The sequence below is a fragment of the Buteo buteo genome, chromosome Z (genome assembly GCF_964188355.1).
Source record: "Buteo buteo chromosome Z, bButBut1.hap1.1, whole genome shotgun sequence".
In the NCBI taxonomy this organism is placed as follows: Eukaryota; Metazoa; Chordata; class Aves; order Accipitriformes; family Accipitridae; genus Buteo; species Buteo buteo.
Genome location: NC_134204.1, coordinates 64056538 through 64082696, shown reverse-complemented (window position 1 = coordinate 64082696; position 26159 = coordinate 64056538). Strand labels below are relative to the sequence as shown.

Here is a 26159-nt window from a genome sequence, read left to right as displayed (position 1 = left end):
TGCGCCGGTGCCGGTGCCGGTGCCGGGCGGGCGCGGAGCAGCCAGCCCACGGGCGGCGGCGGCGGCGGCGCCGCCTCCTCCTCAGCCTGGCAGGTGCCGTCTGCCGGCGTCTGTCTCAAAGCCGCCCCGGTCCGCCGCCGCCCGCCCGGGGGGAGCCCTGCGCGGCGGTCGGCAGGCGGCGGCCGGCCGCTGCCCGGCGGCGCTGCCCCCCCCCGTCCCTCCGCCCCCGCCAGGGGAGGAGGCGAGAGCGGCTGCCGGCGCCCTCCCTGCGTGGCCGCGGGCAGCCGGGGGACGCCGGCCCCGCGCCTGCCGGGCACTGCCGCCGCCCCGCTCCCCTGGCAGGGTCCACGGCCGGAGGGAGCGCGCTCGCCGGGCGGGGACCCACCCCCCCTTGCCCGGCCGCGGCGGCGGCGGCGGAGAGAGCTCCCGCGGCGCCCGCTCCTCCACACAAACAAAGAGGAGGCGCGGAAACGTGCGCGGACGGGGCGGGGGACGGGGCGGGTGGGCGGCTCGGTACCTCCCCGGGGCGGCAGCGGCGGGGGAGCCGCCGTGACAGCCAGCCGCGGGCGAGGGTTGCGCCCTGGGCTCCTTCGTAAAAAGCCGCCGGTCTTTTTCCTCGCCCTTTCCCACAGGGAGCGCCCGGCATCCGCCGTCCAGGCTCTTCCGCGGGATGGCGGCGGCGGCGGAGGGCCGCCCCGTGGGGCTGGGCGCTGCGCCCTAGCAGCCGCCGGTCTCCAGCCGCTGCGGCGCGGCGCGGAGCCGGGCGCGGAGCCGGGCGCGGAGCCGGGCGCGGAGCCGGGCGCGGAGCCGGGCGCGGAGCCGGGCGCGGAGCCGGGCGCGGCCCAGCCCCGGCTGCTCAGCCCCTCTCAGCAGCCGCTCGGGGCTCTTCCCGCCTCCCCGCCCCGTCCCCGTCCCCTGGCAGCAGGCATGGGCTGTTTCTGCGGGGTCCCGGAGGAATTCTACTGCGAAGTTTTGCTCCTGGACGAGTCCAAGCTGACCCTGACCACGCAGCAGCAGGGCATCAAGGTAAGGGCGGCCGGCGGGGCTGCGGGATGCGCAGCGGGAGAGTCCCCGGGGCCGGGCTCCGCGCCCTGCGGTGCGGCTGCTCGGCGGCGCCTGCCTCCCCGCCGCGGTTCGGGAGCCGGCACGGGAGCGGCGGTAGGAAAAAGGGTTTTCGGGATCCCGCGGGGGGCGAAAACCGAATTTCCTAACTTTCCTTGTGGTCGCGCAAGGGACCGACGGATCCGGAAGACGCGTGCCGGTGGGGTAGACGCGGCTCTGGAGACTTTACGTGGAGATACTCATTTAAACGAGCAGGTGCCGACCCCTCCGGAGCACTCGGGACACGAGTATTTTTTTGTACGTGCTACCGCAGAAAAAAAAAGAAGAAAGAGAAAAAGGCGGCTGTGTGCACGGGCTGCTGCGCACCCGTGTTGAGTCACTCCCCGCGCCCTCTGCCTCTGTCCGCTGCTCCCCGCCGTGCCCTCCCCGGAGCCGCTCGCCTCGGCGGGGGAAAGGCCGCCGGCAGCGGGGCAGAGCCGGGCGCCTCCCCCGGCCCCCGGGCCTGCCGGGCAGCAGCTCCCGAGCGGAGGGGGTGAAGGTCCAGCCACCCTTCCCAGCCCTGTGGCCGGTGGCCCGGTCGCTGGGAAAAAGCTCTTGGCGCTGCTGCTGCGGCACGCTCGGCCAGGATGAGCTCTTCAAAGTCGTCATCTGCCGAACGCTAATGAGGGCTGACAGAGGATGTGGAAACTGAGATTTTTCTAAGGGCCCTTAACTTGGTCCTGTTTGGTTAAGCCTGATGACAGCAAATGGCACGTCTCAGGCACTTGAAGCCCTTGTTTGCAAAGCCAGGGACTTGAATTTATGAGCAATGGTGTTGGATCAGAAAAAAAAAGAAAAAGGAATCGGTTCTTCTAAAATTTATTCTTGGAAAGGGCTGATCTATTTTACCTAAGACATTTGAAGAATAAAAATCTGTATGCCTGTATGTCACAGCTAGAATGAGTAAAGTTTGGTGAAGCAACTGGGGAAAGCAAAACCCAAACGGGGGGTAGAGGGAGTCTAAATTTAACAATATAGTTTTAACTGTAATCTGTGGCACTGCCAGGTCTACATGCAATTGCCAAGCTTTGCTGAATCAACTGCCTGCAAATAGGCTCATAAATCCATGCTTAGCACAGAGGAGTAGGCAAATCACTGTGACGCTGGAATTCAGTGCCTACATAGGGTCTTTGAAGCCTAAATTTAGACACTTCTGGAAAACTTAGCTTTATGTGTGCAGATGTGGGTATGTATGTTATGCATTCATATGTGGTTTTGTTGCCTGTAAATGTGCAGTCGCAGAAGAAGTATATGAAAAGAATAATCTGCAAAGATAGCCCTACAGTTTGCTTCATGAATACAAACCCTGAAAGGTGATGGGTTTGTGCAGTGTCTAATAAAAAATCATGTCCCATGGGAAAGAAAGGGTCTGGAGACGTAACTTCTTTTTAAGAACGCGTGACTTGCAGTGTTGGGAACCGTCTAGTTTAAGATGAGGGTGTGGTTTCCTGCCATTCTTAGTGTGATCTGAATGTGGTATGATGCTAAAGATTTCACCCCTTCCACCTGCTTCTTCTCTGTCTTGAATCTAACCGTGGAGCAGTCAGTTGGAACAGAGTGTGGATTTGGCAGAAAACTGGTAGTTTGTTAACATTTTGGGGTAGGCACTGACACTGCACAAGGAGTGGGGAAGGGAGGGAAAGGAGAATCTCCCTTTTTGTAGCAGCCTGTTGGTTTTTTTTTTTAAGATCAAATTTGTATAATGTGAAACCACACCCCAGTGCTGTAGCTTCATGAGCCTGTGAAAACTACAGAGAAGAACTGCATAGTTCTCTCCTACCCAGTGGCTTCCACGATTGTGTTCTCCCGTGCCTTTGTACTTGCACAAGTGTTTGCGCAGCTGTGTGTGAAAAGCAGCGCATGTCCAGCTGAAGGGTAACCACTGGTTTTCCTTTTGCTGGGTTAGTCTTCAGCTGGATCGATGCCTTGACCCGGTTCACAGCTGGAGGAGGGCAGAATGGGCTCTTTCAACTGAGTTCTGGCTTATGCCATTTTAAACTGCTCAGGGAGCATTTGTGTTGTTTTTATTCTACAGGCTTCCATTGAAGTTACACGATTATTTCTTAGTAAAACAGAACTTAAAATTTGCCGTGTTCTGTCATTTGGCACTTTAACCTTGAAATATGAATGTTTTGTTTTAAACCTTTTGTTAGCATGTACACATCTGAAAATGCAGAGTCTTGTATTTGTTTTTATAGAATTTCAGCTTTGGCACCGAGATACAGATTATAGATGTTCTTATGTATTTTATTTTAAAACCAAGATTTTCTTAGAACGTAAAATTCTGGATGTGATCTTTCATTTGTCTTCACACTTTTAATTTGGTTCCCAGCTATGGACAAAACATGTTTTTGGTACTGTTTCACAAATCTTGAGCTATTACAAGAGCAGAGATTTTAAGGGGTTATACAAGCAACTTTGTTCCCTTCTTTTTTCCCCACGCAGATGCATGTCTGCTGGAAATAAAAACCACAACTTAATAGCTATTTACTCTCTATGTACTTACTTGATATTAGTGGATTTAGTCCTACTTGCTTTGAAGGGTGGAATACTGAGCTCTGTGACTGTAGGAGTCCTAAGCAACTCAGTTTCTTTGGTGAATCTGAAATAAAGGCATGAAGCAGATACTTGTTTCTGAACTGATGTAGGGTTTTGAAGATGCATTGTTTAGTTATTTCTGACTTGCTGTGCTTGACAGCAACTATACGCTGCAAAATATGACGTTTTTGAATTACCTTTTTATTAACACATTCTTGGTACTACAGTGGGCTTTAAGTTGTACTTCAGATTAAAACAATGAGCAGAGGTGGCACAAGACTAAGACTTTGGGTGCAGTTTAGGGATCCTTGTCTGTGAATTTCAAAGAGCTTGTTAGGAAGAGGAAAGCATCGTTTTTTTCTGGTTCCAAGTGGGGAAGCTGAGGTCCAAAGAGGTCGAGCGACTTTTCCAAGGTCATGCAACAGGTCAACGTCAGTCAGGAATAAAGTTCCCAGCCCTCTAGGCTGGTGGCAGTGGAGCAGTCTGCTGTGGGCCACGCTGTCTGGAAGGGTTTGTGGTGATCTCTTCCTTGTAGTTGCTCAAACTGACTTTTGCTTCTCATAGTTTGTTTTCTCACCATTACCAGTGCTGTCTTGCTGTTCTCCCTTTACATCTTTGTGGTTTAAAGTCAGAGCACTGTTGTGTGAAAATGTGGAAGCTGGCTCTCCAGCCTTCAGGGTTACAGCAGGCTGATAATAGCTAGATAATCGGGAAAGGGCATCAAATATAATATCAATTTTTATGTTTCCCTACAGCACATTAACAGCGAGAGATATTTTGGAGAGTACATGTTTTGAGATAGTGAAGCAATGACAGTTGATAGTCCAGACAATTTTGGATTAAAAGGCTATTCACCAGGTCCAGGTACAGTTTGTCTAGTCAAGGTATATGGTTTCAGATTGGGGCAGCTATTCCTCTGAAAGGGATGTTCAAGATGACAATTAAGAAATGACTTTTTAACAGACTATTGCTACAAATATGGTAAGAATCAGCTGTTAACTGAAAAATAATAACTTTTCCAGGCCTGTTACTTTGATTCATATTCATATAGATTAGTCAATAACTTAGGCATTTTTATGGTACAGTACTACCTTCTGAGCAGGTACAGCTTATTTGTTGATGTCACAAGACGTGTCAATAGTGTTTTGACGTGGTACCTGACTGATGGGTTGAGGGCATTACATATTTTGGCTCTGTTAGGAATTGGAGTAATTATCCTCGCAGAAGGAGATTGGTGTGCCTTGTTGCTCAAACTTGTTATTGGAGGTCAAGCAAACCTCTGTGGGCCCTTAGAAAATACTATGAAGCCTATCTGTGATTAGCTGTTTCAGAAAGAACGGTCATCCTGTAATGCGTATGTAACAGGAATTTAACAACTCTTTTACTTATTTGTCTTGAAAGCATTATTTAAAGCAAATGTTTGTTTTCTTTCTCCTGAAGAAGTTAAAAATGTTATGAAACATCTCTGTTTTATGTTTATATCTCTTTGGTTGCAATCAAATTCTTCAAAAAATACTAGCTACTTCTCCAGTGAGCAAACTCTCTAGTCTTAAGCCATCTGGTCATTGCACTTTTGAAGTAATCCTTGAAATTCCTCTGAGCACTATTTCTGTGGTGTCTGCGTCCTACTTAATTTGACATGTGTGACGGGCCAACAGCAAAGTTTGATTGTAAGAGAAGTGATGAAGAGGATAGATACACTAATTCTTCCTGGAAGACTCTGTTTACAGTGTAAGTTCTGTACATTATTTTATTAGGTAGTACCATCTAATAGTGATATTCTGGCCAGCATAACACTTACTTGGTATGTTAAGGTGTTAATTAGTACTTCTGTGATATACAAGGCTGTCTGTCCCTTCATATGTGGCCCTCCATACAGAGGTGCATTTCATTGTTTGTAAACTACACTTAGAGGTCAAATCTGTATAAGGTACTTGGTCTCCGAAGAAAGTGTGTGGTTTTTATCTGGGAAATAAGCAGACAGATTTTTCTGCATGATGATTTACTGAGAATTTAACAAAATGAGATCCAACAATCTAAAAGCAGGCTTCAACATCTCAATATGGTTTAAAAAAATACCCCCCCCCCCCCAAATACCTGAAGTAGTGAGTGACTGAGGTTAGGGAATGTATTAAATGACTTGATATGTAAAAAACATGAGCGGGTTCATCAGAATATGATACATGTTGTTAAGAAACTTACGGAATAATTGAAAATATGATTTAGTATGATATATAGAAATAGGTAAACATAACGATTTCTCGGAAGGTTTTCTGGGCATTATTCTTGCATTATTCTTCTTCACTCCCCAGTGAAGTTTGTTGGGGTTTTTTTGAGTCCGAGCAGTTCAAAATGTCCCAGGCTTCATGCCTTCAAAATTTAGCATATAGGGAAAATGTGGGGTGCACTTTTGGCTGAAGCTAATTTAGCTCTAGGGACTCCAAGGAATCAATACGGGAATGCTAGGCTCCTATTTTTTTCCCTGGTGAAAATGCTTAATGAATACACAGTCAGGAGGAAATAGAGCCCTATGAATAGAAAGAGTTTACATTGTGTAAATTACTCTAATTGAGAGTTGGCATTAAAAGTCAAATTGGTAGTCATTTGCTCTGTGAATGTGGAATGTATTCTTTGTGATAGTGATTTCTGCTGTTTTACATTTATACATTTTTTAAAAAGGAAAGCATCTTTCTGTGAGAAATTTTCTTAATTATGCAGGTACACTATTTCAGAAATCCTAAAAACCTTTTTAATGGTAGATTGCAGTTGCTTTCTGCCTAAGGTAATTCGCTTGCTACCTACAATAATTACTAAACTGTAATATCAAAGCTCAAGCATATTCTTTCCTTTGCCCTGTTTGTTATTGATTAATAGATACTTTCAAGGTAGATTCTTCTAGATACTCAGAATATTGTTTGAAAAGCATACTTAATAAAAAGTGAATTGGTTAGGAGGACACAGTCTTGAAACCCAGCTTTTTTTTTTTTTTTTTTTATTAACACGGAAAACAGTATTTAGAAAAACTGATACCATTCTAAGTCCTGTTGGCAACCTTATGATTTCTTCTCTTTATAAAGCTACAGTTTTCTGGTTTGTGTGCATATTTTGCACAGCAGCAGGGAAACTAAACAGATAATGTTGTCAAGCTCCAAGTGTAAATAAGTACATGTTTTCTTCTTTAATGTCATAGATACAGTATGTCTAAGGATTGTTCATAACAAAGCAACAACAACAAAAAAATTAACAAAAACATAGATTAATGATACTCTATAGCACTTCCATATTAGAAAGATGCTGTTCTTTCTTAAATTTCTACTATAAAATAGTCATCTGATTGCACACTGAGTACAAGATGGTGCCTGTGGAATTGTGCACTATTTCAGTCCTCTAAAAATGGACTGAAACAGCGCACAATTCCAAATTAAGAAAGAATGAAAGGAACAAAAAGGGCTCACAAACCTTGCTATTAGCTACTTCTCAAAATTACTGTCACATATTTGAAATAGATTACTAATTTCACCAGTATCTTTACAGATGAGACCAGCAATTTTAAATACTCCAGGGAATAAACATAAAATAAATGAACACTGAGACACTTTATTTTCCCTGGGTGCACTTAACTAAATTAATGAAACGAGCATGACAGCAAGAAGGAAATACATTAACTTTTAAATGAGGTTACCTCTTAGTCAACCTGAGGTTTGAGCAATAACGTTGTCAGAGGGGTCTGTTTTGCTCGTTTCAATAAGCCATAATTTCTTAATATAACCAGGGCAAATGTAAGCTGTGTGAGGCGGCCTTTTAGTTAAACGTTTTTGGATTTCTGTAACTCGAATTGAGCATTTCTTATATTAGAGTATTTAGTACAGTTAAATACCATCTGTTGATATTTTATTCATTTTAGTTTATTAAAGTTCTAAACTAAAATTCAACTGCAGAATTGCAACCCTTCTGCTCAAGAAAGAAAACTGCTAAAAATTACCATGTGATATGAGGGGAACTGTTGAAGAGACTGAATAATTTGACAAGTGCTTCAGAAACAGAATTTCATTAAGAAGCTGTAGTTTTATGTCACTTCACACTGTAAAATACTTGTTGCCAAGATGGTATTGAACACGTATGAGAAAACGAGAAGTTATGTATTGGTCCTGTTGCATTATTACTAATATCCATAGTTTTGGTAGAAAGATGAGAGATAACTGATGCATTCTCCTTCATTCTTGTCAGTGTTTTTTTAATTTAAGTGCTTGTTTCCCTCAAGAGGATTTCATTTTGGTAGTGATAGAGCAGCTATATTAGCTGCATTTATTCAAACGTGAGATCTTTGCAAGTGAATAATCATATTTCAATATCTGTGTAGAATTTTGCAGACTGCATTTTTAGTGCACATTTTAGATACTGCCTTTTTGATCAGAACTTGTGTTTGCTGCATACCAATTTAATTTTATAGTTTAAAATGAAGATTGTAGTTTCAGTATTGATTGTGCTTTTGTTCCCACTTCTTCCTTTGCATCCTGTGCTGGGGATGGTTGAACACTGTAGGCACTAAGGTCAAAGGGACACGCTTGGGGTCAACCCATGCTATTATTTAGGAGTGGAAAACCAATAGAAACATTGCAAAATGGAGCTCTGCTCCTTTGGTTTTCCTGCAGCATTAAGAGGGGAACCTTCCTGTTTTGCCAAGTGGGAAAAGTGCATTTTTATTTTTGGTAGAAGGCTGTATTGCTTGGTTTGTGACCATAAATACTGACTTTTTTAAAGTTAAATTTCAGTATCACCATAAACATACCATACCTTGTTTTGCCTGTTGTCCCACTGGTCAGAAGTAGACTGTGCTTAGTGACTCTTTGGGAGGCAGGTGCTTACCTGTAAGAAAATGGGTCACAATGGTCCAGTCTGAGGTGTGTAAGGGAACACAGGCAGCAGTAATCACACAGCCAGGGGATCTGCATTCTGTATTTGAGGGAAGGAAAGGGGAAACAGTAGTACTGGGGAGGTTAGAAATCAAGAGAAAGAGAAACAGTTGGGAATATGAGTGAAAGAGGAAAATACGTGCTATGATGACAAGGGAAGAGACCTTTTGTGAAATATAATTCTAGTAGTACCTTTCCAGAGCTGGAAAAAACACACCTCAGTAGTTTCTTTAAGTTGATAGTACCAATCATCATTATTGAAAATAACAACTAAAATTTAAAATTCCTGTGTAGGGATTTTTTGATCATTCTTCATGGAAATCTTTAGTGAGTTGTATGCATCGTTAACCTATAGTACCAGGGGTGTTATGTTAAAGCTTGGTTGTTAGAAGTCTCAGAGGTTTGTAAGGATTCCTTTTAAACAAACCCTTCTTTGTCATTGCCCCTGGTGAATTTTTTTATGCTGTCTTGGTGTGACACGAGGGAAGTGCATACGAGTGGCACACCCTCCCTCCTATCAGGTGTTTGTATTAGTTATGTTTAATAAGGGGAATCCTTTACATTCTGTGAAATCTGACTGCTTCTTCAGCTTACATTTAGAATATATAATAAAGTCATTATAGTCATGGATAGTTACTAATGTGGAGGAAAAAGTGGGCTATATTTTCTATGGTTCATGTACTTATTTATATGTCAGTACTTACCTTTTAAACTTTTCAGGGTTACAAACAGCTCTCTGTAAGCCAGGCAAGACAGTCTGTCTTCCTGTAGTTCTTGAACTTTTGGGTATGTGGGTAAAATCTGTATGTGGTTGAGTGAGCCAGTTTGATAATAAGTGGCTCAGCACTTTACTATCTTTCCTGTATTCTCAGGAAAATGAGAACTGAATGCACTGAGGGATAAATTCTTTGGCTGTGTGAGACTAGAATGCCTTTTAGTAATGGAAAAGGAGGATCTTTTATATCTCAATTGCATGAAAAGTATTTGGAAGGCAGAAAATGGCAGTTTCCCTATGTAATTAGTGGTAAAATTTGGCACGGCTACTAATGTATGTAAGCACATGCTTTAACACTTTGCAGAACTAAAGGCAGTTGAACATCTTGCAGGATTGAGCCAAAAGAATGGCTGTCCAGATAAAAAACACTGGACCTGGTTCTTGTTTTCCACATACTATATATTTCACTGTAAGTTCTCATTTATGTCTGAGAATAGGTTATTTGTAGTGTCACAAAAAATATTTTCTGTCTATAGTAATACGCACTTTTTATTTATTAAATACTGAGGATCTAGTTTATTATTAATCTTTTAAACAAATTAGATATGGAAAAATCACAGTTCTGGTTTTAGTTCATCAGTTTTATTCAGATTCTTAGTGTCACAGTGTAAAAAAATTGTGGCAATCTTCTTTCCTATTTGGTGGATGAATGGTGGCTAGAAGGTATTCCTCTCAGAATGCTAGAACAAGAGTTGTCTATATAAGGGACTGCATCCAGAACCATAAGGGAAAATACACCTTTTTTTATGCCATGTCTGAGTACCACCCACAGCAAACTGGTGAAACTAGCTACTCAGACTTAAAAATATGGGGAGGAACACTTAGATGAGTAATGAGGAGTGAGTTCGGCACTGACTTACAACTTGAAGCAAATGGTTACATATCCCTTCTGAAAAGAGGTAGTCTCTGAATATTAGTATGACACGTAATACAAAAGCAGACGCTCCACATCTTCCTACTGGGGGCATCTTAAACTGTCCTCAAAACTAGCTGGTGTTGGCCAACACCAGAGACAGAACACTACTGCATTAGGCCTTGCCTCTGCTCTAATTCTGTTTCAGTGGTGTTAATCTGTTTGCCTATGGTATGGAAGATGGCTGTTGTCTATAAAGTAGTGTAACCTTCTCATCAAGGCTGTTGAAGGGAAAGGAAGTCATGTGTCAGAACCAAATGGGAGTGGAGAGCTGTGACTGCTACTACTTTCTCAGTTTTTGTTCCTGCTGAGGAGCCAGTCACATTCTCGTTTCCTGTGGTTTTCTGTGGCTGTGTCTGTACTACCTGGAAAGACAGTATGAGGGAGCGCAAGGAGCCCGTTGCGTCCTGGGCTCAGCGGTGCAGCTGGCCACATCTGCACTGCCTTGCACGCAGCCCAGACCTCCCCTTTGGGGGTCCTTGGAAGTCTGCTTGATGCTGACAGACAGTCTTTTGTCTGTATAGTTGGTTTGTTTATTCAGTGTGCCAGAATAAAAGCAAGCTGAGTCTCAGACTATCGTAATGCCGGTTGTCATAGCATGACTGTAAGGGGTGAGTGATATGTATTGGGGTGCTTTGAAGGTGCATGCATTGCTGGGTAATGTTGAAGGCTGGCTTGAATGACTGAAACTAAGCTGTTTATATAGGGGAGCATGCAGCAGATGATCCTGATGCTGCACCTGCATCTCCCTTCAGAGGAAATTAGGACACTTTAGAAGGGGTCATGGGAGAAGGGTAGCCTAAGTTCAGTACTGGTGATCAGGAGAAAAAGGCCCTGGGCAAACGAAGGAGAGATGCAAATTGGCAGTGTGGTTACACTTGCAAAAAACTTTTCCCGTATCGCTGTTTCCTCTGTGAAAGAAGGGAAGAAAGCCACAAGACCTTGTAGTGGAACCTTTTGAAGAGGTGTGTGAATGTCCTGACTTGCCCTCAGCTTTTTAGGTTTAATTTGCATTGGCTGCTTTGGGTAGTGGAGGAGGGAGTGGGCTTAAAGGTGTTTTTTAATAATATTTTCAGGATGAAATAAAGCCCTTAAGTTCAAAAGATCAAATATTTTGCCTCTGTTTTGAAGTGATGTCAGGTTCTTTAGCCATATTCTTCCCCCTGTTCTTTTTTTTCTCTCTAAAAGTCACTAAAAGCAGGACCTGAATGTTCCAAAACACATGCCTATATGCCTTTTCTTTTAATGTGTAACATTTAAGTTGGCTGAACGCTTCAGTTCTCTTTTCAACGTGTATGTTCTTCACCTGAAACATAGCAAGCTCTGAAGCTGTGGGATTGTATTTGGAAACAAAAGCTTTTGGTGTCCTTCAAATGTAGCACAATTATTCTGGATTATTTTGAGTAGTGTTTTGTTCTTCTGTGTTAAAGCTTGACAAACTATAGTGCCTTTAAAATCACCTCTACAAACTGTCTTTCTCCAAAAATGGGCCATATTCTCTGCTTTCCCAACACTCCACATAGGTATGGATGAGATTTACTATTTAGAAAATGCTCCTGGCCTTGTGATTCCTTCAGCTGTTCCTCCAGTGTCACTCAGCTGTTCCTGCAAAAGCCAATTCTCTTCCTTAGGCGGCAATTTGGTAATAACATTCCTTCTTCTTATGAAAGCAATAGTGAGTTACCAAAGCCTTTCCCTGATTTGGGAATACTTGAAACTGTGGACCTGGTTTCAATTCCAATGAAGACCATCGGTGTTTTGGTGTGCTTTGGCACCAACTTCAAGAGGAGCCATATTGGACCCAATTTTTCTGCAAACAGGTTCCCTTAGTAAATGATGATGCTGAAAATAAATGTGTTAGATCTTGTACAAAGATGTTAGAAGTTGTTCACATAAAAGAAACTTATAAACTTTCTACCTTTTAAATAATAGTTAAACTTTTTCTTAGTCATCCTTGGCCTTTCATCAGCGTTCAGATCTTCAGTTTGACTGTTTAGAGCATGAAAGCTCTGTTTGTGCCTTTCATGATTGAATCTTTATTCAGTGATCTTAGATCTGTTTTTCTCTTTTCCCACTTTCCTGAAAAAAATCTGCTATAGAAGCAGGTTTCATGAACTGTCTCCTGAAGTCTTTGTTTAAAGACAAACTGCAATGCAGACCATGTTTGTTTATGATGTCTGCTGCTTTGTGAATAGGTGAGTGAAAGTCAGCATGGATGGTCAGAAAAATAATAGGTTTGTTTTTGATATTGTGTGTGTGTCTGCACAGAAATCAGAGGGATCTTGGTGAAATTAAGACGTTTGGGGAGAGGAAACTATAAAAAGTCAAAAGGAAGTAAAGTTCCTCAGTACTTTCTTTCTTTTGTTGTAACTCTTTCTTTGCAGTGATTTGTCATGTTTGTGTTTTTCTAAGAGATCAAAATTTTTACTGTAGCATGCAGAAACTCCAGAAGAAGGCAGAAGTCCTGCAGGAAGGCATGCTTCTGACATGGCATACTTTGTTGAGGGGAAGGTTTGATTGGAAGGGAATTAAACCACCTGCATTAAGTTCACCAAAAATGAATCAAACCCAGCTTTTTGTTACAGATGTGTTTTTTTTTCCTGTTGCATAGTCTGTATCTAAGCCCATGACATTTTCTATTTTCTTGATTTTTAAATATTTTTTTTTAATTTTATTTTTTTGTCCATGAGTATTACCTAGGTCAGGGTTGAAGCTTTGCGGTAGGGCAGCATACAGAAATACTTTTGTTGCTGTGTGTGACATACATGTAGTGTACTTATAGAACCCTCTCTCCAAGAATATTAATCCAGAACTTTTCATAGGCAAATAATGCACCCAAAGAAACTCCAAAATCAAATGGGTAAGTGAAAGTTTCTTCAGTATTATTTAATCCTACCATGTGTCTTCACTTGATGATTCAAAACAGCTATATTTTTATATGCCTGCCTTACTGGAGTATAAGCATGTGTTTGAAAAGTCACAAAAGTACAAGCCAGTGTTTGTTACTGCATTCACCTGTCTTTCAAAGTGATATAAATGTATGCTATGCCCATCTCCATGCTCAACTTGAGGTGATTGTGCTGTGTGTGTGTTTGTATCTAATCCACCAGTGGATTGCTATAAGTCTGTTGAAACTGCCTTTGCCTGCAGTGGATTAACGTTCTTCATCTTAATATGCATTTTTTTCCTACATAAATCTCACCACATAGAGCAGATGGACTTAGTATTATCATCTGTAAGAAGGACATCTAACAGGCTGCTGCTTATTATCTAGTTACTCAAGCTTCTTCTGATTCATATTCCTTTTCTTGCATTCAGAAGGAATATGGGATAAGAAAAATCACTTGAACTGCAGAAAAGTAGTGTAATTGAATTTTGAACATTGATTTCTGAGTGTACAAAAAATGAAGTGAAAGAATGTACTCAAGCAGTAAATTACAGGAGCTAGCAGAGTGTACAGTACCTTTAAGAAGCAGGTGTTTGCTATGAAGTTCACCGTGCATACAAATGTGCTTGCATTTTGAAGGCAGTTAGGAACATTTACGGGGGAACAGGAAACCTGACCAGCCTGATACAGGCTTTTTCTATTCAGTACAGGCTTGCAAAAAGGAAAAAAAAAATCATCATGCAGGGAAAAGCATGATTCTTCCTAGCTCTTTTAAGTCTGAAGCAGGAGTGGGGAACCAGAAGAATGATTTAAAGGAAATCGCAGTAGTGATTGTTTTAAGTATACACAAAGGAAGCCTTCCGCTCTGTCACGAGCACTAGCCATTTTTGATCTGGAAGGAGGGACTGACCATTGAATTAAACAATGCTTTTGACTCTATTAGTTCATGCTCCAGCATTCATGACACATGTAGATTTAGGTTATTTTTCAAGTGTACAGTTGTTTCCTCCTGCTCGAAGCTGGGGCTGGAGTTTTTGGTATTAATACGTTGTTCTAGTGGTGGTAGCACTTGAGCACGCTGATAAAACATCAAAGTACTCTGCAAACAGCCATGCAAAAGCAGGCCCTGCCCCAGAGAGATACCAGTCTAAGGGCTGCAGCAATACAGGAGTGAGCAAATTGGCAAGTGTGGGAGGGGAGCTGGTTGGGATGGAGGAGAAAAGAGGCCAAGTTGTCAGTCCAGGTGGTGTTGTCTCTAGGCAGTAGAATAGCTGATTAGTCTGGGGTGGTTGTTCTGGTAGTATAAATTTGCAGAATTCTGCTGTGAGTAAATTGTACCAGGCGTTTGCCCCAAATTATAGACGCATATTATGGGTAGCTCTGAACTGATGCGTATCCAGTTCTTGCACGGCTGTCACGATTTTGGTTAAGCGTGTTCTGTTTTCATCGCAAAAAAATTATAAAGGTAAACCAGCATGGAAACAGTTTATACTGGTACAAATAATTTTGTACTTACCTAGCTTAACCTTTCCGTAAGTGAGAAAGACAATAGATTAGCATTAGAAGCTCCACCACCCATGCCTGGGGCAGGCTGGGAGGGAGGTACACTCTGGTTCCAGGAGCAGTGCGAATTGAGGAAGGTTTCTAGGCAAGCCTGAAGATTTTAAGCATCTCTAACACAAAGCTGCAAAGGTAGCTTGTCTGCCAAGGGCCTGGCAGGTAATTCCACAGTAAGTACTGACCTTATCAAAACACAGAACCCACATTCTATCAAACACGTTTGATCAACCAATCAGCCCTGCCAGCCCATTAAACCCCCAAACCTCAAGATTTTCTCTGCATGCAAAAACTGTCTTTCTGACTAACTGGATGTGCTTTCATGGGAAGGTAAAATACAATCCCACTGGAGTCTGTTTGGCTACACGTTACGGTAGTGCTCATGTTATATAGGCTACTCACTTTCGGGAAAAGGAGTATGTTGGAGAAGGTTAAAACACCTTTAAACATATATCTATCTATGCATGCTAAGGATTAGAGCAGATTAGAGCTAGAATAGTGAAATAACATGTGAAATAACAAGACTTGTTTGAATCCTGGTGGAACTGCTGATTTTTGTGATTTTTTTTTTTTTTTAGTCTCCTTCATTTAGATAAACAGCTGGATCTGCTTAAAAGAGTTTTTTATTTTGAACAAAGGTTTGTTCTGGTTTGGGGCTCTTGCTTCAACTGGGAATTATATCCTCCAGTGACACTTGATTAAGCCAAAATAAGTCAAGTCAGTGGTTAGGCTTTAGTCAGCTCACACATGTTCTGCTACAGGAGAAGAAAATGATACTATCCTTTGTTGGATTATCTCACATATCATTTATGCAACAATGTATCAAAGCAAACAAAATTCTAATCAAAACAGAAAAAAATTATGCATATGAAAAAGAAGAAATTGGAAGGATCCAATCTTGGTGAGGAAGATCCTGTCAATGTCAATGGGGATTATTTTGTATCATGTAATCATAGGCAGGATTGGAATTGTACACAAAGGACACAGGCATGAACTTATTTTCAGAAGTATTCAGGTGCTTGCATAAGACTCTTTCAAAACTCTTTTCTAAAGGTTGTGCTTGGCACTCAGGTAATTCTGAAAAACTGTCTCAATGCCTGAATTGCCAGTTACAGAGTAAATATCAGTACAACAGTATCACTTACATCAAGGTGCATTTATGATGCCTGGTGTATGAGAGCTAGACTCATGAGCTGAAACTGGGAAGCAGCATCTTAACATTATGAGTCGGCATTTTCTTACTCAATGCTAGAAACAGAAGTTAGAGGATTTTATGCTGTTGAGTCTGTATTTTTAATAAGTGAACAATCCCACATAATTAAATGTGGATTTAACAGTTTTAGGGAACAGCTGCTGCTGACACAAAGAAAAGTTTGCCTCTAAGCAAAACTGTAATTCTTCACATATCAACATATTAAAACTGTATTTCAGAAGGAAGGTTTTACTGTCACAGAGTCATTTATGTAGTGACGTGGAGCTGAAAGTTCTGTGATTCAGGTAGATGTGTTAACCTATCTAAAATTAAGTTCTCCAGTGCGACTACAGTATCTAAGTCTTTTACTTGCATGCAGTATTTGTGGGCTCTGCTGATTCTTAGAAGATTCTGTCAAAAGGTTTGGGCACATGATCAAGCTGGTAAGTGTTCAGCTGTGGTAGCTATCTACATGCATGAATAGCAAATATTTAGTAGTTCAGTTTAGCTTGCAATAAGAGGATTTAGTTGCATTACCTTTCATTTGCTGTTGGCGAAGAGCCTGCACGGGTTGTGGTAGTGGTGGTTCAGCTTACATAGGTATCTTCAAGGGTCTCTGATTTCCCTGGAAGGCTTCAAATCTGCAGTGCTACAGTCTGATTCTTATAGTGGATTTCACTTTGGTGTTTTTGTCAATGCAAAGTCTTGGAATTTCTTTCTTGGTCTCATTTAAAATAATTTAAACTTTCTGTTGTCATGGTTGCAGAGAGGAACTCAAAAACATGAACCCTGCTGACTCCTAAAACCAGTAAGCCTGCATATTTCTGTGAGGAAGCTCAGAATTAAAGCAAGTGCTGTGATTATTTTTTTTTCTCCCCTTGAAGGTAAAGTCATCATTTCTAAGTAGCTAGGATTGCTTCTGTAGAGCAATAGGGGTAGAAGGGAATTAGATGAATAGGATGTATAGTCAATTTATAGTGAATTGCATTACATGAGGGCATGGTCACAAATATGTGGTTCATTCTTTACAGGTTCCTTTGGTCTCATCTGTTCTTGAAAACCTCAACTAAAGGAGCCTCCCAGGAGCTCAGCTGCAGTCCATTGTTACTCTTCCACTTAGAAAACTTTCCCTGACATCTAGCCAGGGTCACTTTTGTTTTCAGTTAAGCTACTTTTCATTTTTTCCTAACTTGAGTGGTTCTCCGCATAGCGTACATTTGATCCTTAACCTTTTTTAACATGCTTTTTTATAGCATGTTAGGAGACTTGATGCCAAGGAAGTGCTGGAAGCTTTGACTTTGGGCAGGGACAGGCACTCAGGCAATTGTCTGGTACTCAAGGTGAAGGAGGTTAGGCATATATGGGGCATTAGGTTGTATACAGATGTCTTCCACTACCTTCTCATACTTGTGTACCTAGGAAGAATATCAGGACTGGTTTGCTTTACCTTAGCTGTTTCTCTCCTGCCCAGTGTTTTTGTGTACCCTTACGAAACTTCATGTTTGTTTCTGCAGTGTGTCCTCACTGAAATCCTGCTTTGCAGTTCCCTTTCTTGAATAGTTCTTCCATTATTTCCTTCCTGGATGATAAGGAGAGAGGACTAAATTAATCGGAACAACCTTCTTAGTCTCCCCTCAACTTCTTTTGTTTGTTTTTTCCAAGTCTGGTGAGAGGGAGATAAAGGCCTCCCAGCAAGCATATGACAGCATATACCTTGCACTGTCAGTGATACAAAAGCAAAAAACTTTGAGCAGCAATTTCATCCATGGGTAGAAGGTTGTGCATAGGTTCCCTTTCTCACTGTGTGCAGCAAATCAACTAATGTTGTTAATACATTTTAAACAGCATATACTTTTATACTCCTGTATGTATACTCTTTAGATGTTGAGCAGCAGTGGTCCTCAGGCTGCTGCCTCTAAGGATTATTGTTCTGCTCTGTTTTTCTGAGCGTCTCCACGCAGAGAGGACTTAACCTTGTGACTCTGCAAAAGCTTTGGCAGCTTCTCCCTCCCCTGCTTCAAACCACAACACACTTTCTGAATGTGTATCATTATCTCCGTGCTTCATGTTGGCTGTCCCTGGAGCTATTTGCTTGGCAGAACGTTACCCATTCCAAGGCAGCTTTAAACTGTGCCAGGCTGGGATCCAGCAGAAATCCAGAAGATGTGACATGAAAACAGTCTTCTGAAGATGATGAGGAGACTGAAAACTGGTAAGATTGGTCTGCTGGCCAAAGTCTTGAGATGGTATGTAAATGACCAGAGTGCAGTTCTTGCTTCTACCAGTTTAACCCCTTTGGGAGGGTCTGGACTTCAAGTCTTTGCACTTACGAAAGGGGCAAATTATATTTCCTTTTTTTTTTTTTCCTGTTTTGTTTCATTATTTTGACTTTAAGTTTTGGGAGTTAGGGACTGGTAGATGTATTTTTTACAATCCCTTCCACAGGGAACTACAGTCTCTTTGTGTCTCATCTCTGTAAATGATGATGATGGTAATAGAGCAGAAGGGGCAAGTGATGTGAGAGGAAATAAGGATTGCGGAGTGAAACAGCTACTTCAATTAAAATCGATTTTATCAGATATAAGTCCTTCTACCAGATACAAGTTCTCATAGAGTTCTTTGTTAGAAGATCTGAGAGGACCTTGAAGACTGGAAATGTATTCAGGCAAAAATCGGGGGTTTTATTTAACCACAAAGAACGGGTTGACTTAAAACAAACCCACAAAAGAGAAGCAGGGAAAAAAAATATGCAAACAAACCTCGCTACCAGCTCTGCCAACTTCCTGACCCCTCTCCCCTTAAAAAAAACACGCCTGCAGCCATAGACAGATTTATTTCTCTCTGCAGACTTAATTTTTAAGTTTGTTGGCTTGGTTTTATGCATTTGATTTTTGACATCTCCATGACACTGTTGCATCCAGTGTCCCTTCCCATTTTTAAAAGTTTGTATGAATTCACTTCCCAAAGATAAAACTCACAATTTTAGAAAGATTTTTAGAAAACTCATGATGACTAGAAGAGCCCTCTGCTTTCCAGAAGTTCCTCAGAGTGAACTCATGTCTTCCACAGGCAAAGCTACTTGCAGTTTAGTCTCAGGCTTTGAAGGACCTGAATGTGTAATGGCTTCTTATTAGGCAGTTCTCATCTTTCATATTTGAAAAGTTCTCCAGTGTCTTTGTGGTCATGTTGTTCTTCCGACACTGTAAGATTAGGCTGAATCTGTAAATAGTATTAACCAGCTTTCTTGCCAACTGCTATCCAGGCAGCAAAATTACAGAAGCAGAAAAAGGGCGTTGAACCAGTACGTTCCAATGTTGCTCCAGTTTGGGTTAAGTTTTACCGGCGTTCTGTAGAACTTAAGAGTAACAGTTTGTGTTTGTCTCTGATTTAGCTCTTGGCTTGCTGAGATGCTGTCTTCAGCGACAACCTGTTTTGAGTTACCTACCTGATGCATCTCCTGGGGAGGGAGGAGTACCTTCATTCTCAGCACTGGCATTGCAGTTGAATTTTTGTCATCTGGCCTCTTCTTTTAGGTTCCAAAAATCCTGAGTGCAGTAGAAACAGAATGACATGGCAGAGGTAATATTCCCTTCCATTCATGCTTTTTCCCGCCTAGACTTGCTAATGTTTGTATCTGTGGCTGCAGACATGGGAAGGACAGGTGGTATGCTACAAAGACCTTTGTAAAACTATGAACGCTCCACCAAATTAAGAGGAAAAACGTTTTTGATTAAGAGAGTATGTGTTCCTTGAACTCTATCCTAGTTACAGCTGCGTGTTTCTCCTCTCCTGACTTGGCCCAGCCCTCTCTGAGGTAGCCTGAGGTCTACTTTAATTTACTCCAGTTGGCTGTGGTTCCCGAGGAGTCGTATGCCACCTGGCTATGGCTGGAACAGGGCTTACCCCAGCCGCTCCCTTTCCCCACCCTGAGGAGGCGCAGTGGGCAGGAGTGGGTGGGAGCTGGATCTCCTCTGGATCTCCTGGATTGCAGCCCGCCAGGTTGCCCCGAAGCAGGGAGCTCCCAGCTTGCCGAGAGTTTCCACGTCGAGCTGTTTGAGGCGCAGAGAAGGACTGAACGCCTGCTGACCTCCTTCAAATACTCCTATATCCCCATGATGAAATGAAAGGCTTGAATGCTACCGTCCAAGGCCCTGTCATTTTAAAGATAGGTGTTACGACCTCTGCACTGAACTCAGTGTGTTTGTCAGGGACCTTCTCTACTTAAAACCCTTCTTTAAACAGCACTGTAGTTTTAAGTCAAAGGTGCTAATATTTTGTCTCTGAAGCCTTTGCAAAAATGTACCTGCACAAGCAAAACAGGAATATTCCAAAGAGAAGTTACTTGCCTTAGCTAATTTACAAAAGATGAGTTTATTGTTCATCTTCCTGAAGAGAGTTTTATCATGCTGTTTCACTTAACTGAGTGCATATGAATAGTAAATGCAACAAATAATTACAGAATACAGCGTCACACAATAAAGGCAGGTCATACTTCATTCAACCTGTAAACTGTTTTTTTCCCCCACTCCTCTGGATTAGAAATACTTTAATAAATGGTGTTAAATCTACTGTTCTTCCTTCACCCCCTTATGTAAGGCCATGTTTTGAGCGTCATGATTAAAAATGTTTGTGCTGAAGTGTAGGAATTGATTTCTTGTCTATGGTTTTTCTAGAGCTATTGTTTCTTTAAAGAAAAAAAAAAAGGGCACCTCCACTGATGGTGTGCTATCATCAATACTCTTGCCAGTGTTACCTTCCTGCTTTATGTATTTATTAAACTTCATCATTTATATCTAGGCCCAGTATTGACTTCCGCCTTTGTTGATGGTAGAATTAATGCAACCACACTTGTAATTTATTAGGAATTGGGATGTCATTACAAGAGTTTACAAAAATAAAGTGTTGCTCCAATGCATTGGACCAGTTCTCAAAAAATGTTTTTTTTAATAATGGGGAATTGTTCTCTGCAGCCTTCTCAATAGGGTCGTCATTCTAGAAGATACATCTTAAAATGCGCAATATCGTTTTGCCGTAGTGTTATCACAAAAGCAGAACAAAGTATGGTTTCTTCATTTTCCCATCTTAACCTTTTCCTTTTACTTCAACTTCGTGTTGCAGTAGCCTGTTGTCAGCAAGGGAAAGTTTCACTTTACAGTTCAGCAGATTAATTAGTGGTGAAAAAAATTCGTTATCTCTCTGGTTTACAGAACCTGGGCTGGTTTGAGATTATAGTGAACTACAGTATTTTAAGCTCTGTAACTGAAAAATCTGAAACTTTGAGTAAATATTGATTGTGAATATGATTTTTTTGGATTTTCAAGCATCTGGATGTGTTCTGTGCAAATTACCTGCAGACTGAAGAGAATACCCTGAAATTGAATAAAAGATTACACAGTGTAAAAATGCCTTTCAAAATCTTTTCCTCCCTTTTTGTGTGACAGGGGATGTGGTGAAAACATGGGGGAACCCCCCCCCCCAATATCAAAAAGTTTACTCATTGTAGTCATCAAACAAATGCATTATGTAGCAGTTTTGACTGTATCTTTATTTTGTACTGTAGTGTTAGCTTGTTCACAAAGCTATTATTCATTCTCTCCCCAGAACTTTACTTTTCATCAGTAAATTGGCTATGGATAGTGTCAAAATGGAGGAATTACGCTGATGCATTTTTGGTAAAGTGAAATAATTGTTTTAATTGGTATTATATTGAAGGTCCATGCTTGACTGTGCAGTATTTGGCGAAAAAAGTATAAAATACACATTTTCTAAGTTTATGAAAGGACTGAGCTTCCATACAAAACAGACTCAAAACATTTTACTGTCGTGTAAAATTACTGCATTGTGTATCCCTGTTTCTTTAATATTGCTTCCTTTGATCTGGCAAGTTCAGTAGTTTGCTTGCTGAGCAGTTGAGAGTGGAGTTACAATAAACTGTTGGCAGTTTGTAATTAAGCTTAGGCTTAATGGTGCCAGTTCAGTTATGTTAGATCATTTTTTTTACCCATTTTACATTTTGAGGAATTAATATCCGTATCCTGCAAGTCCAGCACTAGTTGTTGACAGTGTTATTCCCAAGTCAGATGTATTAGTACCATCTCTTGGTAGATAAACAAATGGAGCACTAATGTGTGTGTGTGTAGATGATACATACGCGTGTGTTGTGTGTGTGTGTATATATATATCGCTTATATTACATACGAAAGAGAATATAATATATATATATAAAAGTATAAACATCTACTTATGTATGTATGTATCTATCTAAAAAAGTAATTGAAAGGCCAGTGGTCTTTTCCAGGAGAGTAGTGGCTGAAGAGTGCAGTGTGCTGAAGAACTGCTGAACTGCTCTAGCTAATGTGCCACTCCTAAAAGTCTGGAAAAGGTTTTTGAACCACTCGTAAAGAAACACAGGGTGCTCAGTATTTTCATGTGAGCTAGTTGACAATAGGATGAAAGTTAAAGATGTGTTGTCCGTGTAATGTGTGATATTAGTCATCTTCACTGACTAGGATGTTGTAAATTTGAAGAACTGGAATTGTATCTTTATATACGTAGCTTAGTTAAGTGTGGCACTCAGCATTGTGACAACCAAGGAAGTTGACAAAAAACCCCTCACCCTCCACAACTTCTGGCTTTATTCCCCATTTCTCTGTTGTTTGCATGACGGCATGTTTGTGAATAGCTCTTTGCATTTTTTTTCCTCGTGTATTTAGTGATCTAGGTTAGATGCACAATTGTTACGTCAATGGAAATTTTTCCACTGATTTCAAAAGGCTGAGGGTCAGACTGTTGTCACTTTCTTGTTTCTTGAAAAAGACCTTTGATAGCCTTGACAGGGGCCTGGAAAAAATGGGGGTGTGTGTGTGTAATTTTCTCAAAAGAAATTTTTAATATTCTGTATTATATAAAAGTTGTTCTAGCAGAACTAGAATTGGTGGAAAAAGCTTCAAAACATTAGTATTCACTGGGATCTTTTAATTTTAGATGCAATTGTGCACACATGCATACCATAAAGATTGCTTCATGTGTTAATCATCTTTGTCAAGAGACTAATTTAACATGTATAAAAGTATTTACATAAAAAAGCATGATTTAATATAATGTTATGTGACTGCATGAACTCACTTTTTAGCCATTTAAATGTAGTGTATTAGTTCAAATTTTCCAGTGTCTTTTTCAGAAAACATAAAGCCAGGATTATCAGGTATTGTTTTCAAGTGGTAGTGGCATATTTGGTATCTTACATAGATTTGTAGATTTCCATTGACTATGCATTAAACTTGTGTGTTATGTAAATGTTCCAGAATAGATCTTTTGTAATGGTTATGTTGTTTGTATATATTTTATCTAGGATTTTTTTATCAGTTTCTTCTCCAGTGTTTTTTTCTTTGCAGCCTTTCTTTTCCAGTTCAGCTACTGACTGTTTTAAAACATCATTAATCAGTCTCTTCTCATTGCTTGCATTGGATACTAGAGATTATTCTAGCTGTATAGTGTTAACATTGAGAGGTATTTCCTGGTATTTCTGCCTATGACATGGAAAAAACAAGGTATCAGGGAAATGAGGTCAGTGGAGACAGAATTGCTTGCCCCAGTGGCAAAACCTTCACAATAGCAGGGAGCATGAAATCACCCTGGAAGCAAAGAGCTCATTTGGTTTTGGTTTTCTGAATGACGTTTACAATGCACTGCCTGAGTAGGCCAGGTGTGTTTTTGTGCTTTGTTTGTGTGTGGCAGTGTGGTCTGAGTAGAAGTGGGGCCAGACTGGGAAGCCTTTGGGTATGAGCTGAATATTCCCTAAGTTTCTGTTAGTATAATGTTTAGAAGTGGGTTTATAGCTATTGTCTGGATTTTAAATAGTTCGGAGGCTTGTGAAGAAAATAGCAGTATTACAGTTCCTGGTTCATGACAGGTTTTGTAGAGCATGACTGTGGAAGTAATCTGTCTTGACATGACTGCAGGGTGCCAGTCTTTGCTTGATGAAGTCAGGTATGCTTCTGACAGTGTCACAAATGAACACGGTCTTGGACAGTTTTAAAAGTGAATAAACAACAAATCTCAACAGCACATCTGGGTCTGTTTCAGAGAATTTTATAGGTTATGCGTGTGGTAACCAACACATTAGTAACTTTCTGGCAGAGCAATTAAAATTTTTTCTTCATTCCTACTTGGGCAAGCAAGGACTGCCAAACCCCCTCTGTTTCTAGATCACTTTTCACAAATTTATCTGTCCTGTATTCTGTTTGTGAAATACTAAACCAGCTTATCCTTTCACCTGTGTAATAGCAGCAAGCCGTGGCCAGGTTGGGGACTGGAGAAGGCATAGGATTTTTGCCTTGTAGATGGTGAATAGTATGATGGGAATATAAAGCCAATCCAGGCTGTGTGCTGTATACTTCACCTTAATGGGAGTGTTCTGTAATTAGACTTACACACTGTACCAAAGAGGAAGTAAAAAATATGTTTGTTTTTGAAACCAGTTATGGATAAACTGCACAATAAATTGACGCCTGACAGGCTCTTTTCTGTGCTTTTCCTTGTGCAGTGCACTGTGGTTGCTGCTTGGTTCCTATTTCATCCCCACTCTCTTCTTACCTTTTTTCTTTTATTCTGTTTTTATTAGGTGTTGTGAGTATATGTGTTTTTTCTTTCTGTCTCCTTGGTTGCTTGCTTGCGCTTGTTACGTATGGTATTTCTCACTGTGTTGTGTATGATCAGATGATGGTTCTGCAGAGCCAACAATTTTACAACTGGACTCTCACAGCAGTGCGAGAGGAGGAGGACGGGGCAGAGTGGATGTGCGAAGCTCGTGTGGTGCTTCCTGAAGGCAGACATTCGTGCAGCCCCCTTTGTTAGGCAGGAGAAGGCAGAGCTGGACAAGGTGCTTGTTATTTCACATGTGGTGCGGTGTTTGCAGTGGGAAGAAAGAAGGACCCATGCTATCTCTCCCTCTGCCTCTTTCTGCTCTTTTGCTCTGCCTCCATTTAATGCATCTGTGGCTTTCTCCTTCCTGATTGCAGTTCAGGGACACCCATCCTTCCAGTTGCTGCCTATGTTCTTTCAGGTTTGTAGCAGGAATAAAAAAGATTTACTTTAGGAAAACAGTCTGCTGGGCTAAAATCTTTATTTTGTTGCCCAGCTGTGTTGAAAGTAGACCTCAGCTGCTGTGTGTTATGTTACTTATCAGTACATGAAGCCTAACACATGACTGCTTTTGGTACAGCACGAGATCTTTTGGTCTCAGGCACATGGCTTTCAAGCAAGAGGCAAATTTTGTAAGTTCATTTTCTCATTCACTCAGCCAGAGAGATCCCACAAAAGGGACCCCTTCATTTTAGTCTCTTCAAAATGCATCCGTGTCTGTTATTAAACTTCACTTAAAAAGAGTCATCAGTATAACAGGGTTGGCTGAAAACAGCTAATACTGGGTGCATTACTGCCATTCCTAGGGCTTCCCAGCTGAGTGTGGCTTACCTGCCAGGCGTGTGTGTGAGTTGTGTAGCCATGCCTGTATCTGCAGGGTGGAAGAGGGAGGGTTGGTTTGTTGCATAGCAGTGGTCAGAATTGTTTGGAAGGAGCTTAGAGCTGATGGCAATTAACAAAGCCACCCCTTTTAATAAATCCAATTAGCATTTGTACAATTAATTTCCATCATTTTTTAAAACAAAATCCATTCTTCTCCTGGTTGTCCACTTCTTTTTGAGAAGGGGAACTGAAGGGTGTTTTTTAAGTTATCCATTATCTATTTTTTGTGTAGATCGAATCAGTCATGATAAGTTGAGTTGCATGTGTGTCATGCATATGTAAGTCAAAGTGTGACACTTCAAAAGCTCAGAGTACTTCAAGATAACTGTGAACATGGAGTTTCTGGGGTCTGGTATCACACAGATAGATAAATGTGAGTGAAATACAGGTACAGAAACCTGTCATAGAGGGTGAAGTCTGAAGGGATCTGCTCAGAATTTGCTTCTGTTTATGTCATCTAAAGAATTTAGTAATTCTTTATGTTCTTAAAAAACCAGCATCTATAAGAAGAAAATACAGTTTATTTTATGGCAGATTGTGTCAAATTGAAGAGAAAAACCCCCATCAGTGTGAAGGAAAAGGATTTTGTTTCTGCTTTAAGTGCTAATTTCAATGCAGCTTCAAATTTGGAGCAATCATTATATAAAACTACCCATCCTTTAGCTCATTTTTGCTAGCTTTTATAGTTCCATAAACCTGCAGAGCCTGATCTGACAGAACAGCCTGTCTGATAAAAGAACCCCAAGAAGGCTAAGTGC

The 26159-nt window shown here is 41.3% G+C and overlaps 1 protein-coding gene across 2 annotated transcripts in view; it reads left to right on the top strand.

Annotated features, from left to right (window-relative positions):
• The first annotated feature begins 845 nt into the window (after positions 1-845).
• EPB41L4A (erythrocyte membrane protein band 4.1 like 4A) overlaps positions 846-26159 on the top strand; it is a 139144-nt gene continuing 113830 nt past the window's right edge. Inside the window, exon 1 of one of the 2 annotated variants that reach the window (XM_075019700.1) lies at positions 846-1026. In XM_075019700.1, the coding sequence (XP_074875801.1) occupies positions 928-1026 (99 nt within the window). In that variant the 5' untranslated portion in view covers positions 846-927. The remainder of the gene's footprint in view (positions 1027-26159) is intronic. The other variant, XM_075019698.1, reaches the window with a different exon arrangement.